This window comes from Panthera uncia, assembly GCF_023721935.1.
Source record: "Panthera uncia isolate 11264 chromosome B3 unlocalized genomic scaffold, Puncia_PCG_1.0 HiC_scaffold_1, whole genome shotgun sequence".
Taxonomy (NCBI): Eukaryota; Metazoa; Chordata; class Mammalia; order Carnivora; family Felidae; genus Panthera; species Panthera uncia.
Window position 1 is genome coordinate 71,930,972 of NW_026057582.1, and position 13,510 is coordinate 71,944,481.

At 38.8% G+C, this 13,510-nt stretch overlaps 1 protein-coding gene across 4 annotated transcripts in view; it reads right to left on the minus strand.

The window, feature by feature from the left end:
• RNF212B (ring finger protein 212B) overlaps positions 1-13,510 on the minus strand; it is a 39,301-nt gene that overhangs the window by 11,931 nt on the left and 13,860 nt on the right. For all 4 annotated transcript variants that reach the window (XM_049613089.1, XM_049613088.1, XM_049613090.1 and 1 more), the window contains 9 exons: positions 12,303-12,418; positions 11,611-11,671; positions 7,855-7,883; positions 6,823-6,869; positions 6,557-6,599; positions 6,336-6,396; positions 5,896-5,944; positions 592-631; positions 202-302 (listed from right to left, as the gene is read on the minus strand). In XM_049613089.1, the coding sequence (XP_049469046.1) occupies positions 202-302; positions 592-631; positions 5,896-5,944; positions 6,336-6,396; positions 6,557-6,599; positions 6,823-6,869; positions 7,855-7,883; positions 11,611-11,671; positions 12,303-12,418 (547 nt within the window). The remainder of the gene's footprint in view (positions 1-201; positions 303-591; positions 632-5,895; positions 5,945-6,335; positions 6,397-6,556; positions 6,600-6,822; positions 6,870-7,854; positions 7,884-11,610; positions 11,672-12,302; positions 12,419-13,510) is intronic.

Here is a 13,510-nt window from a genome sequence, read left to right on the forward strand (position 1 = left end):
ATGTTACTTATGGGTCAGGGTAAATAGGTAGGTCTTAATCTGTAGAACACCACTCAGAAGGGAAAAAGACTTAGCTAAGCAATTTAAGAGACATGCTATAAAGTCATTCTTTTCCTAACTTCTTTCACCTTGAAAATCCTCATTTTAGTATACATGTCAATGATTGAAGTTCCATTCCTTTGGGAATGACATTTAACACACCTGAATTACTGGGGGTAAGGGCTCTTGCGTAGCCTGAATCCCCACCATTTAGGGATGGTCTGAAAGAAAAAATCCCCTGTCCAGAAGAGGCAGGTGAAGGCCTAAGGAGGGGAAATAAAAGCATCAGCAAAGAAAACGAAGGTAAAGGTAAAAAGCGTATTTAAAGGGACAGCCTATATATTTAGACAAGACAGGAAATAAATCCCCTGCTTGCAACTAAAAATAAAATAATTCTGATGTATATTAGACACAGTACTATTCAATGCTCTCTTGTTTACAAGGTAGATTTATAAATGTCAGGGGTATAGGCTAGTAGAAGTAACCCCAGGGCTGATAGCAGAGTGTCAGTGTGAACAGATCCCAAGTGAAAGGAAGCACAGTGCTACTTACCTATAAGATAGGCTGTGAGTGGAAGCTGGTGAAGGGGTTTCTGGAAAACATAAAAGTCAGCCTGTGAGATAACCCATGAGCTGGAGAAGAGATTTATTCAGGTATACTTGGGGCCAGGGCAAAGAAATTGGGGACCAAAGATTTTTAGTGTATATGTTAGGCTTAGGGACTAACAACAAGTAAAAAAAACTCACAAATCACCTAGCAGTGAAAGTTGCTTTCCTCCCTCTCATGGATTTGTGGGCCAGGACCCAGTACTGCCTTGATGTGTTCTAATGTATCTGTGTCTTGGTTTCCCCTCTAAGATGGGGATTACTAGGAAGAATGGCTAAAGACAAAGGGTCATTAAATTGGTTGGGAGTGACAGCAAAAACGGTGGCATAAGGACCTCCAAAAATTCTCTCCATAAGAGGAAAGAGAAAACTAGCAAAAATTGTCAGAACCAATTTTTTCAGAACTCCAGAAATTAACAAAAGCCTTGCAACAGTCTGGGGAATGTTTATTCCAGAAAAAATAGCCAAATGAAGCTAAGAAGAGTGAATTTTCTGGCATTTTAACTTGCCCCATTCCCATTTCTCCTCCAGCTCCATGGTAGCCTTGAAAACCAACATTCTGGCAGTCACTGTGGGGATGGAATGGGGTTGGGACTCTTACAGTCTCATTCCCAGAGAATAATCACTTGACCTGTCCAGTGGTTGCCGGAAGACTCTACTTGCAAGACTGCCTTTATGTGACTTGACTTGTAGCACAAACTCATCATGACTTAGAGCTTAGAGTTTACCATGTGTGAAAAGCCTTTTCCCCAGGAGTGTTTGTTGTAAACAATTAAAAGCACTTCTTTAGGTTGCCTGAGGATGTGAATATTAATTGGGGCAAACAATAGGCTAACCAAAAAGCATAGATGGAAGAGATGGGGAATGAGTTGGTAAGAACTCTGAAAACAACACGTTCTTGGGATCTAGACCATATGCATGTGCAGGACTATGTGCATGCTCAGAAGAGACCTGAAAAGGCCTTAATCTCTTACCTTGAGGTCATATAAGCAGGATAAAAGCTAAGGCACAGTTCTCAATTGTCTGGCTAAGTGCTGAAAGTGAACCCCAACACACACACACACACACACACACACACACACACAACCCTTCAGCAAAGACTGAGAGACTTACTGGTTCCAGGTGTTTAAGGGAAATCTCTGTCCAATCATTAGCTTACCACTAAGCTAACTGAATAGAGACTTTGGTGGCATTCCATGACAATACAGATTTTTTTTTAATTGATTTATTTATTTTGAGAGACAGAGCACGAGCAGGGGAGGGGCAGAGAGAGGGAGAGAGAATTCCAAGCAGGCTCTGCAACATCAGTGCAGAGCCCAATGTGGTACTCAAACTCACAAACCATGAGATCATGATCCAAGCTGAAATCAAGAGTCAGATGCTTACCTGACTGAGCCAGCCAGGTGCCCTGACAATACAGATTTTACAGACTTAGTTTTAAAGAGTCACTAAATAACTATAAACAGCAACATCAAAAAACCCTGGGGAGGAGGAATAATCTGATTCCTATAGTTGCCCTGTTACATTATTTTAAATGTCCAGTTTCCAACAGAAAATTATGAGGTATGCAAACAAATAGGAAAGTATGACCCATATAAAGAAATAAAGCAATCAATAGAAACTGTCCTTGAGGAAGCCTAGACATTGGACTAAGCCCAGACTAGACTTTTTTTAGACAAACATTTAAATCTGGTATTTTAAATATGTTCAAATATCTTAGGAAACCATGTCTAAAGCACTAAAGTATGAGAATGGTGTCTCAACAAATAGAGAATACTAATAAAGACAAAATATATTTAAATTTTTTTTAACATTTATTTCTTTTTGAGACAGAGAGAGACAGAGCATGAACAGGGGAGGGGCAGAGAGAGAGGGAGACACAGAATCCGAAAAAGGCTCCAGGCTCTAAGCTGTCAGCACAGAGCCTGACGCGGGGCTCGGACTCACGGACCGTGAGATCATGACCTGAGCTGAAGTCGGACGCTCAACCGACCAAGCCACCCAGGCGCCCCAAAGACAAATTATATTTAAAAGAACCAAATATAAATTCTGGAATTGAAAGTATAATAACTAAAATGAAAATTTCACTGGAGGGGCCCATCAGTACATACAAATGGACAAAAGAAAAAAATCAGCAAATTTGAAGCCAATTGCGGTTATATAATGTGAGGAAGAGAAAGAAAGAAAAAATAATAAAGAAAAATGAACAGACAGCCTCAGAGACCTTGGTGAAATACCATCAAGTATATCAACATATGCATAATGGGAGTTCTAGAAGAAGAAAAGAGGAACAGGACAGAAAGAATATTTGAAGAAATAATGGCTGATAACTTCCCAAATTAGATGAAAAAAAATTGATCTACACATCCAAGAAACTCAACTAACTCCAGTTAAAGAGATCCACACCTAGACATATCATAAACTACTGAAAGCCAAAGACCAAAAAAAAAAAAAAAAGAAAAAAAGAAACTTGAAAGAAGTCACTTATAACATGCACGGGATTCTCAATAAAATTAGCATTGATTTCTCCTCAGAAACCAGGGAGGCAAGGACACTGGCAGATAACATATTCGGAATACTAAAAGAAAGACTGTCAACCAAAAATTTTAAATCCAGCAAAACTATTCTTCAAAGATGGAGAAAGGGGTGCCTGACTGGCTCAGTCAGTTGAGTGTCCAACTTCAGCTCAGGTCATGATCTCACAGTTTGTGAGTTTGAGCCCCACATGGGGCTTTCTGCTGTCACCGCAGAGCTTGCTTTGGATCCTCTTCCCACCCACCCCACCCCCCTTGCACTCACACTCTCTGTCTCAAAAATAAATAAACATCAAAGATGGAGAAATTAGGACGTTCCCAGGTGAACAAAAACTGAGAGAATTCATCACTATCAAATCTGCCTTACAAGAAACACTAAAGGGAGTCCTTCAGGCTTACCTGAAAGGACACTGGACAGTAACTCAGATCTTCATGAAGAAATAATAAAGAGCACTGGCAAAGGCAATTACATTGGTAAATACAAAAGTATATGTGTATTTTTGTTTGTAACTTTTTTCTCCTATCTGATTTTTTAAATATGTATTCATTTTTGAGAGAGAGAGAGAGAGAGCATGAGCAGGGGAGGGGCAGAGAGAGAGGGGGACAGAAGATCTGAAGTGGGCTCTGGGCTGACAGCAGAGAAGCCAATGAGGGGCTCAAACTCACAAAACCGTGAGATCACGACCTGAGCTGAAGTCGGACACTCAACCGACTAAGCCACCCAGGTTCCCCTCTCCTATATGATTATAAAGACAATTGTATAAAACTAACTTTGTATTGATGAGTATACAACTTATACAGATGTAATTTATGATAACAGCACAATGAAATGGAGCAGAATGACGAACAAAAAAGATCCAACTATACACTATCTATACAACACTCATCTTAAATTCAAAGACACATGTAGGTTGAAAGTAAAAATATGGAAAAAATATTCCATGCAAACTGTAAACAAAAGAGGGCAGAGTGACTTATATCAGACAAATGCACTTTGAGACAAAGGTCAAATGGTAAAAGGGTCAGCCCATCAAAAAGATACAACACTTATAAACATATATTCATCTAACAACAGAGTTCTAAAATACAAGAAGCAAAAACTGACAGAATTGAAGAGAACTGGAGAGAAACTATTGGAATCTTCAATATTCCACTTCCAATAATGAATAGAACAACTAGACAGAAGATCAGCAATGGAATAGAAGATTTGAACAACGTTATATACCAACTAAATCTAAAGACTTCTTTAGAACAAACACTCCACCCAATAACAGCAGAATACACATTCTTCTAAAGTGTACATGGAACATTCCCCAAGATAAACCATCTGTTAGGCCATACATTTTAAATCATACAAAGTATTTCGTCCAACCACAATGAAATGAGACTAAAAATCAGTAACAGGAGGAAATTTGTGAAATTCAAAATATGTTAACATTAAACAACACACTGCCAAAAAAAACAATGATTCAAAGAAAAAAAATCACAAAAGAAACTAGAAAATACTTTGAGATGAGTGAAAACAAAACCAGAAAATACTAAACCTTTTAGGATGCAATGAAAGCAGTGCTTAGTGTGAAAGTTATAACTAAAAATGTCTACATTTAAAAAGCACATCTCAAATCAATAATCCAACCTTTTATCTTACGAAACTAAAAAAAGAACTAAACTCAAAATAAGCAGAAGGAAAGATATAAAGCTTAGAGCAGAAATAAATGAAATAGAGAATAGAAAAACAGAGAAAATCAACAAAACCAAAAGTAGGTTCTTTGAAATGTTCAACTAGATTGGCTAGTCTTCAGCCAACTTTTTTCTACAAGAAAAGAGTAGAAAGCTTCAAATAACTAAAATCAGGAACGAAATAGAAAATATTACTACTAACCTGACAGAAATAAATTTTCTAGGACTTCTACATTTTTTAAAGGGTGAATATGGAAGAATTGGAGGGAAACTATTTGGTGATTTTCAAAAATGATTATACAGAAAGAAATGTGCAAATTTCACCCCTGCCTCTTGTGAAAGAAAGGGAAATCCTCTCTGATAAGTATTCTCTATGGACTGGATAATGCCCTTGAAAATAGTAATAACAATAATAGTTCTAAGAGGAATGAGACAAGAAATTAAGTGGGTATCCTTCACTGGAATTTTTAATACATAGTGAAGAAGCTGGATTCCCCTTCAGGCTAACACAACGGGCATCTTTTAGACCTAACTTCTACTGCCATCTTGTGGCAATTTTAAAAATCCAAATCTATTTTACTCAAGTTATCCCATCTCTTTATTTACTTATTTTGAGAGAGAGAGAGACAGATCACAAGCAGGGGAGGCGCAGAGAGAGAGGAAGAGAGAGAATCCTGAGCAGGCTCTGAGCTGTCAGCACAAAGCTGTGAGATTGTGACCTTAACTGACTGAGACACCTGGGTGTCTCTTGACCAGAGACTATCTCCCCTATCTCTTGACCAGAGGCTTTCAATGACTTTCCATTGCTCAAAAAAAGTTTCTCCTTATCAGTTTGAGAACAGAAATATTATTCTTTGAAAATCAGTAATATATCTCTGGATACCTGGAATCAGTCAGTGTCTGGAAAAAAATTAATTGCCTTATATTATGCACAGAAAATGCATAATGGCATTATACATGCAGAGTAAACCAGAAATCTTCTGGTATCTGTACTGAATATATGTTGGTTTCTGATCCTTTCCCAGCCCCCCTCTCACCAATATATGAGTCTCTGGGAGTACTTTTTCCTTGTAGGCCTCTGACTCCCTGATGGACAAACAATAAACATCAATTAATAAATACATCCCCATTCTCTGGCTTCCATATTCTTTGCTATTTCTCTATATCTGCACATTGAAGCATATATTGTTCTCCCAGAATGGGCATGGTAGTCCAAGGAGGATCCACACTTTATTACTTCCAAAATGAACTATTACTATTAACTCAGTCTTTAAACATTTCCACTACTTTCACGCCACTTATTCTCTGTGTTAGCTTCTAACATCAGGGCTGCATTGCCAAAATAAAAGAAAGTCAGGCATGGCATCAGATAATTTATACCAAAACCAATATAAGGTTAATATTTTTGCCAGAAATCTTTGCTTTCATTTAGCATTAGAAATCTCATTCTGGGAAGAGAAAGTAAAGTATCACTTACTTGTCCCAAGCTAGTAAATCCAGACATTCTGTAAGGGACAGATTCCACCGAGGAGGACCGACTGTATAAGGTGAGACAGAAAGAAAACAAACAAACCTGGTGTTAAACTCTACATAGACCTAAAGTCTCTTTAGTCCCTATCTCTGCCATATCTAGGTATTTCTTTCATATTCCAACTCTTGCCAACAGTTTTAATATGGCTGTGTAGGCTGTCTACTCACCTGACCACTTGGCTGCTGTGCTGAGAACTGGGTCGTGGAGTAACTGAAAGAGAATAAAGTGAAGTATGAAAAGTAGCCATCAATGGTGTGCCCACTGCCTTGCCTACCCAATCTGTCACAAGTGGGTATCTGGTTATATGATTTTTTCATACCATACACAAGATTAGAAAAATCACATTACAGTCTCTGAGAGGGAACTATCTTCCATATGGGAAAAGGATATTTATTCACCTCACACAGGTATCTGGGCAAAAAATGTTCACTACCTGACTGTGATGGAGAAGTAATGCCTACTGGTCGAGGTGTGGCTGACCTGAAAGGGAAAAAAAAAAAAAAAAAAGCAGCAGCAGAAGTTAAGTACCCCCTAAGAGGATCAATCAGATCATTGTTTATAGAAGTAACAGCTTACTCTCTGAGCACACAAATTGCTTACTATCATGTATTACAGGTATCACCGCAAAATATGGAGGCAAAGTTTCCATATGAGACTCCTTGGCTCTCTAATTTCCTAAGTGAAACCTTCTCTACTGCCTGTAATAGGAGAAATTTTGAAGTTCTCCTTTCTTCTTTCCCTGAAGGCCTACAAAGTACTCTCAGTTTTACATGTATCTATCCACCTGTTCATCCATGCATAAATCCATCATTCCCTCACTCCTTCCATCCCCTCATCCATCTCTTCAACAAGCATTTATTTAGTGCTTATACATCCTAGATCCTGAGATTACAAATGTAACTAGAATAGGTTCCTATATTTGAGAGGTTGGAGAGATAAAAAGATAAATAAAAGCAATGTTTAAGTATTATAATTGGTGTATCAGAAGTACAGAAGCATGAAAGAACACTAGACTGTCACTTCTGTGGGTACAGGAACCATGTCTCTTAACACACCAAAACAGGGCTGAGATTAAAAAAAAATAATTTAATAGTTGGTAGGGTACGGACATTACCAATGAGACTAACTGGTGATGTACACCCAGCACCTAATATGGCACCTGATAAACAATAGGCAATTAAGATTTATTGAATAAATGATTAATAAAATATTGAACTCTGCCCAGTGAAGTCTTGACACAGGAAGTGACATATGAGTTGAATTTTGAAGGATGAGTAGGATTTCATAAGAGTGAACATTACATTCAAGACTTTACTTGAGCACTTTTCTGTGAGTAACTGGAGAAGTGAAAGATAACTTCAACCATTTCCTCCACCTTACAGCCCACACAGGTGTGTTGCAGCCTAGAGTTAAGAAAGAACAGCAATTTTCAAACAGGGCTAGTATGGGACCTGATAAAACTGACCTGCTTCCTTGGTACCAATTTGGAGATTCCTGTAAGTGAAAAAAATGGGAGTGAAGGAAGCTGCAGCTCAAGGGTCCTAACGAATGAATGTTACTTGCTAGATAACTAAGCTGCAATGTCCTCTAGCTGTTGTTGCTAAGATTCCCAGCAGGAGAAAAAAGAGCAGCAATGCTTCCCTAGGAAATTATTAGCTTTGGCAGGATAAACATTTAGTTACTCTTCATAAAAACACATTGGGAATCCTGAAGACTGATTTACCTGGGAAAATATGGAGAGTCTATGGGGGAGGGAAGGGAAAATGGCAGGATAAATGTGCTAGAATAGTTTCAGGAGTAGGATCAATAGGAAAATTATATAAATACAAAGAACATTCTTTTTTTTTTTTTTAATATATGAAATTTACTGTCAAATTGGTTTCCATACAACACCCAGTGCTCATCCCAAAAGGTGCCCTCCTCAATACCCATCACCCACCCTGCCCTCCCTCCCACCCTGCCCTCCCTCCCACCCCCCATCAACCCTCAGTTTGTTCTCAGTTTTTAACAGTCTCTTATGCTTTGGCTCTCTCCCACTCTAACCTCTTTTTTTTTTTTTTCCTTCCCCTCCCCCATGGGTTTCTGTTATGTTTCTCAGGATCCACATAAGAGTGAAACCATATGGTATCTGTCTTTCTCTGTATGGCTTATTTCACTTAGCATCACACTCTCCAGTTCCATCCATGTTGCTACAAAAGGCCATATTTCATTTTTTCTCATTGCCACGTAGTATTCCATTGTGTATATAAACCACAATTTCTTTATCCATTCATCAGTTGATGGACATTTAGGCTCTTTCCATAATTTGGCTATTGTTGAGAGTGCCGCTATAAACATTGGGGTACAGGTGCCCCTATGCATCAGTACTCCTGTATCCCTTGGATAAATTCCTAGCAGTGCTATTGCTGGGTCATAGGGTAGGTCTATTTTTAATTTTCTGAGGAACCTCCACACTGCTTTCCAGAGCGGCTGCACCAATTTGCATTCCCACCAACAGTGCAAGAGGGTTCCTGTTTCTCCACATCCTCTCCAGCATCTATAGTCTCCTGATTTCTTCATTTTGGCCACTCTGACTGGCGTGAGGTGGTATCTGAGTGTGGTTTTGATTTGTATTTCCCTGATAAGGAGCGACGTTGAACATCTTTTCATGTGCCTGTTGGCCATCCGGATGTCTTCTTTAGAGAAGTGTCTATTCATGTTTTCTGCCCATTTCTTCACTGGGTTATTTGTTTTTTGGGTGTGGAGTTTGATGAGCTCTTTATAGATTTTGGATACCAGCCCTTTGTCCGATGTGTCATTTGCAAATATCTTTTCCCATTCCGTTGGTTGCCTTTTAGTTTTGTTGGTTGTTTCCTTTGCTGTGCAGAAGCTTTTTATCTTCATAAGGTCCCAGTAATTCACTTTTGCTTTTAATTCCCTTGCCTTTGGGGATGTGCCGAGTAAGAGATTGCTACGGCTGAGGTCAGAGAGGTCTTTTCCTGCTTTCTCCTCTAAGGTTTTGATGGTTTCCTGTCTCACATTCAGGTCCTTTATCCATTTTGAGTTTATTTTTGTGAATGGTGTGAGAAAGTGGTCTAGTTTCAACCTTCTGCATGTTGCTGTCCAGTTCTCCCAGCACCATTTGTTAAAGAGACTGTCTTTTTTCCATTGGATGTTCTTTCCTGCTTTGTCAAAGATGAGTTGGCCATACGTTTGTGGGTCTAGTTCTGGGGTTTCTATTCTATTCCATTGGTCTATGTGTCTGTTTTTATGCCAATACCATGCTGTCTTGATGATGACAGCTTTGTAGTAGAGGCTAAAGTCTGGGATTGTGATGCCTCCTGCTTTGGTCTTCTTCTTCAAAATTACTTTGGCTATTCGGGGCCTTTTGTGGTTCCATATGAATTTTAGGATTGCTTGTTCTAGTTTCGAGAAGAATGCTGGTGCAATTTTGATTGGGATTGCATTGAATGTGTAGATAGCTTTGGGTAGTATTGACATTTTGACAATATTTATTCTTCCAATCCATGAGCAGGGAATGTCTTTCCATTTCTTTATATCTTCTTCAATTACCTGCATAAGCTTTCTATAGTTTTCAGCATACAGATCTTTTACATCTTTGGTTAGATTTATTCCTAGGTATTTTATGCTTCTTGGTGCAATTGTGAATGGGATCAGTTTCTTCATTTGTCTTTCTGTTGCTTCATTGTTAGTGTATAAGAATGCAACTGATTTCTGCACATTGATTTTGTATCCTGCAACTTTGCTGAATTCATGTATCAGTTCTAGCAGACTTTTGGTGGAGTCTATCGGATTTTCCATGTATAATATCATGTCATCTGCAAAAAGCGAAAGCTTGACTTCATCTTTGCCAATTTTGATGCCTTTGATTTCCTTTTGTTGTCTGATTGCTGATGCTAGAACTTCCAGCACTATATTAAACAACAGCGGTGACAGTGGGCATCCCTGTCGTGTTCCTGATCTCAGGGAAAAAGCTCTCAGTTTTTCCCCGTTGAGGATGATGTTAGCTGTGGGCTTTTCATAAATGGCCTTTATGATCTTTAAGTATGTTCCTTCTATCCCGACTTTCTCAAGGGTTTTTATTAAGAAACGGTGCTGGATTTTGTCAAAGGCCTTTTCTGCATCGATTGACAGGATCATATGGTTCTTCTCTTTTTTTTTTGTTAATGTGATGTATCACGTTGATCGATTTGCGAATGTTGAACCAGCCCTGCATCCCAGGAATGAATCCCACTTGATCATGGTGAATAATTCTTTTTATATGCTGTTGAATTCGATTTGCTAGTATCTTATTAAGAATTTTTGCATCCATATTCATCAGGGATATTGGCCTGTAGTTCTCTTTTTTTACTGGGTCTCTGTCTGGTTTAGGAATCAAAGTAATACTGGCTTCATAGAATGAGTCTGGAAGTTTTCCTTCCCTTTCTATTTCTTGGAATAGCTTGAGAAGGATAGGTATTATCTCTGCTTTAAATGTCTGGTAGAACTCCCCTGGGAAGCCATTTGGTCCTGGACTCTTATTTGTTGGGAGATTTTTGATAACCGATTCAATTTCTTCGCTGGTTATGGGTCTGTTCAAGCTTTCTATTTCCTCCTGATTGAGTTTTGGAAGAGTGTGGGTGTTTAGAAATTTGTCCATTTCTTCCAGGTTGTCCAATTTGCTGGCATATAATTTTTCATAGTATTCCCTGATAATTGTTTGTATCTCTGAGGGATTGGTTGTAATCATTCCATTTTCATTCATGATTTTATCTATTTGGGTCATCTCCCTTTTCTTTAATACAAAGAACATTCTTAGGAAGAAAGAAACGTCTAGGAAATAGAGGTGGATTGGAGGAAGAGGAAAGGTCCTGAGGTGTCTTGGGATTCTTTTTTTTTTTTTTTTTTTTTTTTTTTTTTTTTTTTTTTTTTTTTTTGGTGTCTTGGGATTCTTAAAGAGAAATTTTAAGTTACAATAGATGTCTCTTCTATAAGAGAGTTTCCCAAATGGTATGTCCTGACTCACTGATGTTCGAGAATGGGTTACCAGTGTTACATGTTGATTCCTTCAGTCCAAGGTGTTCTGGGGCCTCGACAATTTACCAGAGTGTACTTGTACAAATATTAGCAGTTATTTATGCCAGGATGTGAAAAAGGTTAGGAAACACTATTCTACACGTCAATTGGATATACGGGAAAAGTAGGAGAGAAAATAATAGTAAGGAAAATCTGTTTCATTCACCTTTAGGATGGCAAGAAATTTCTTCAGTTCTCCATTCTCCTTCTTTAAGACTGACAGCTCTCTAGGCAAAAGATGGAAATAATCATCTCCAGCAGGTCAATGGGATAAAAAAACCCTGATTTTTATTGTTAATATCTAGTTAATACAGAGAGATGCCTGCCACTGTACAAGGTATTTCTATCAGAGATCTAGGGATTCAGGAGATAGGAGCTGAGTTTGACGGCTAGAAGAATCAGGTGGACAAAATAAGCAGTCACTTGGTATGATTTCAGAAAGGAGTTTACACACAGTTCCATTTCCCTTCCACACATACCCCTGGCCTGCTGCTGTCTGAAAACTTCCATCAAGGATTCCACCTTTTAGCTTAAGATTTCCAAATATGCCCTCCTGGAGGTAACATCTGAAATGTTGTCTCTCGTCTTTATATTGAAAAGCTATGCCTCATCTCCCCAAAGAAGCAATTTTTGACAAGGAAGTACAAGAGGAAAACTATAAGGTGAGCAGGGCTCCTTGAGGGAAGAAAGAGAAAAACAAAATGGAGATTGAGGGGACCAAAAATTTGGTACCTGATTTGCCCAAGACAAACACAAACACACGTAGAGCAATTTCGAGGCTTTGCAACCATAAGGAAATAAGGGCTACAGCTTCTCTAAAAGAAAAAATGCTCTCTGGTGATTTGATTTGTCACTTACTTTTCCTGGCTGGTCACCGTCTGCTGTGCCTCCTGCATGGCTGCTTCTAACTTTGTAATTCTATGCTTATAAAAGGCGATGAGGAGATCTGTTTGTTTCTTCTGGAAACTCCACACCTACTAGGGAAAAACAGGTCTTTGACACACACCCCCATAACTCCTTTCCCCTTACTTCTGGCAACAAAGAGAAATCTACCAATTCATCCTTTAATGATCATTTTCTTCTGGAGTATCTGGCCTAATTCATGTCTCCCCCAAAGTAGACGATTTGGCACTAGGGAAAGCCAAAGCTTCTCATTTCCAGGAAAATGGCTTCTTAATATCTTAAAAAAAATTTTTTTTAGTGTTTATTTATTTTTGAGAGAGACAGAGCATGAGTGGGGGAGGGGCAGAGAAAGAGAGAGAGAGAGAGAAAGACAGAATCTGAAGCAGGCTCCTGGCTCTGAACTGTCAGCATAGAGCCTGATGCAGGCAGGAACCCAAGAACCATGAGATCACGACCTGAGCCAAGTTGGACGCTTAACTGACTGAGCCACCCAGGTGCCCCACTTCTTAAAATCTTTATGAGAATATTCTGGCATGGTAGAATGGCCCTTTAAAAATATAATCTTTCATCTTGCACAAGAAGAGTGATACTCAAAAAACTTTTTCAGGCTTAGAGTTGGTTCTGATCTAACTGTCTACTATTAATTTGGCCTCAGCTTCCACATTCCTAGCTATTACGGAGCACTGGTAACCAATTTACTTTCCCTGAGACACCCACAGGGGCACTTGCAGCCTGTTTATGCTGCTACAGTAAAGGGCAAAGAAGCACAGGAGGAGATTATCTATTCCTGAATTTTATTTCTGGGCATGGGCAAATAATTTTATCTTTTGTTTTGCTTTACCATTTGATATACTGATGTGCCTATCAGAGGATTACTGACTCAGAGCAAAAGTTAATATTTAGAAAGTGTTTTAGCTTTGTCAGGCTCTACTTCTGAACACACAGCAGTGTTTATGTCTCATCTGCTTCCTCCCTATTCAGATTATAAACCTTTTCTCTAAGGTCCTTCCCTAAATCTTGGTATTTTTGTCATAAACTTTTTGTTTTCACCTAATTTGTGAGTTGCTTTTACCACCCTACTACAGAATTGAACTTAAAAGTTTATAGGGGTGCCTGGGTGACTCAGTCAGTTGGGCATCCGACTCGATTTTGGCTCAGGTCAT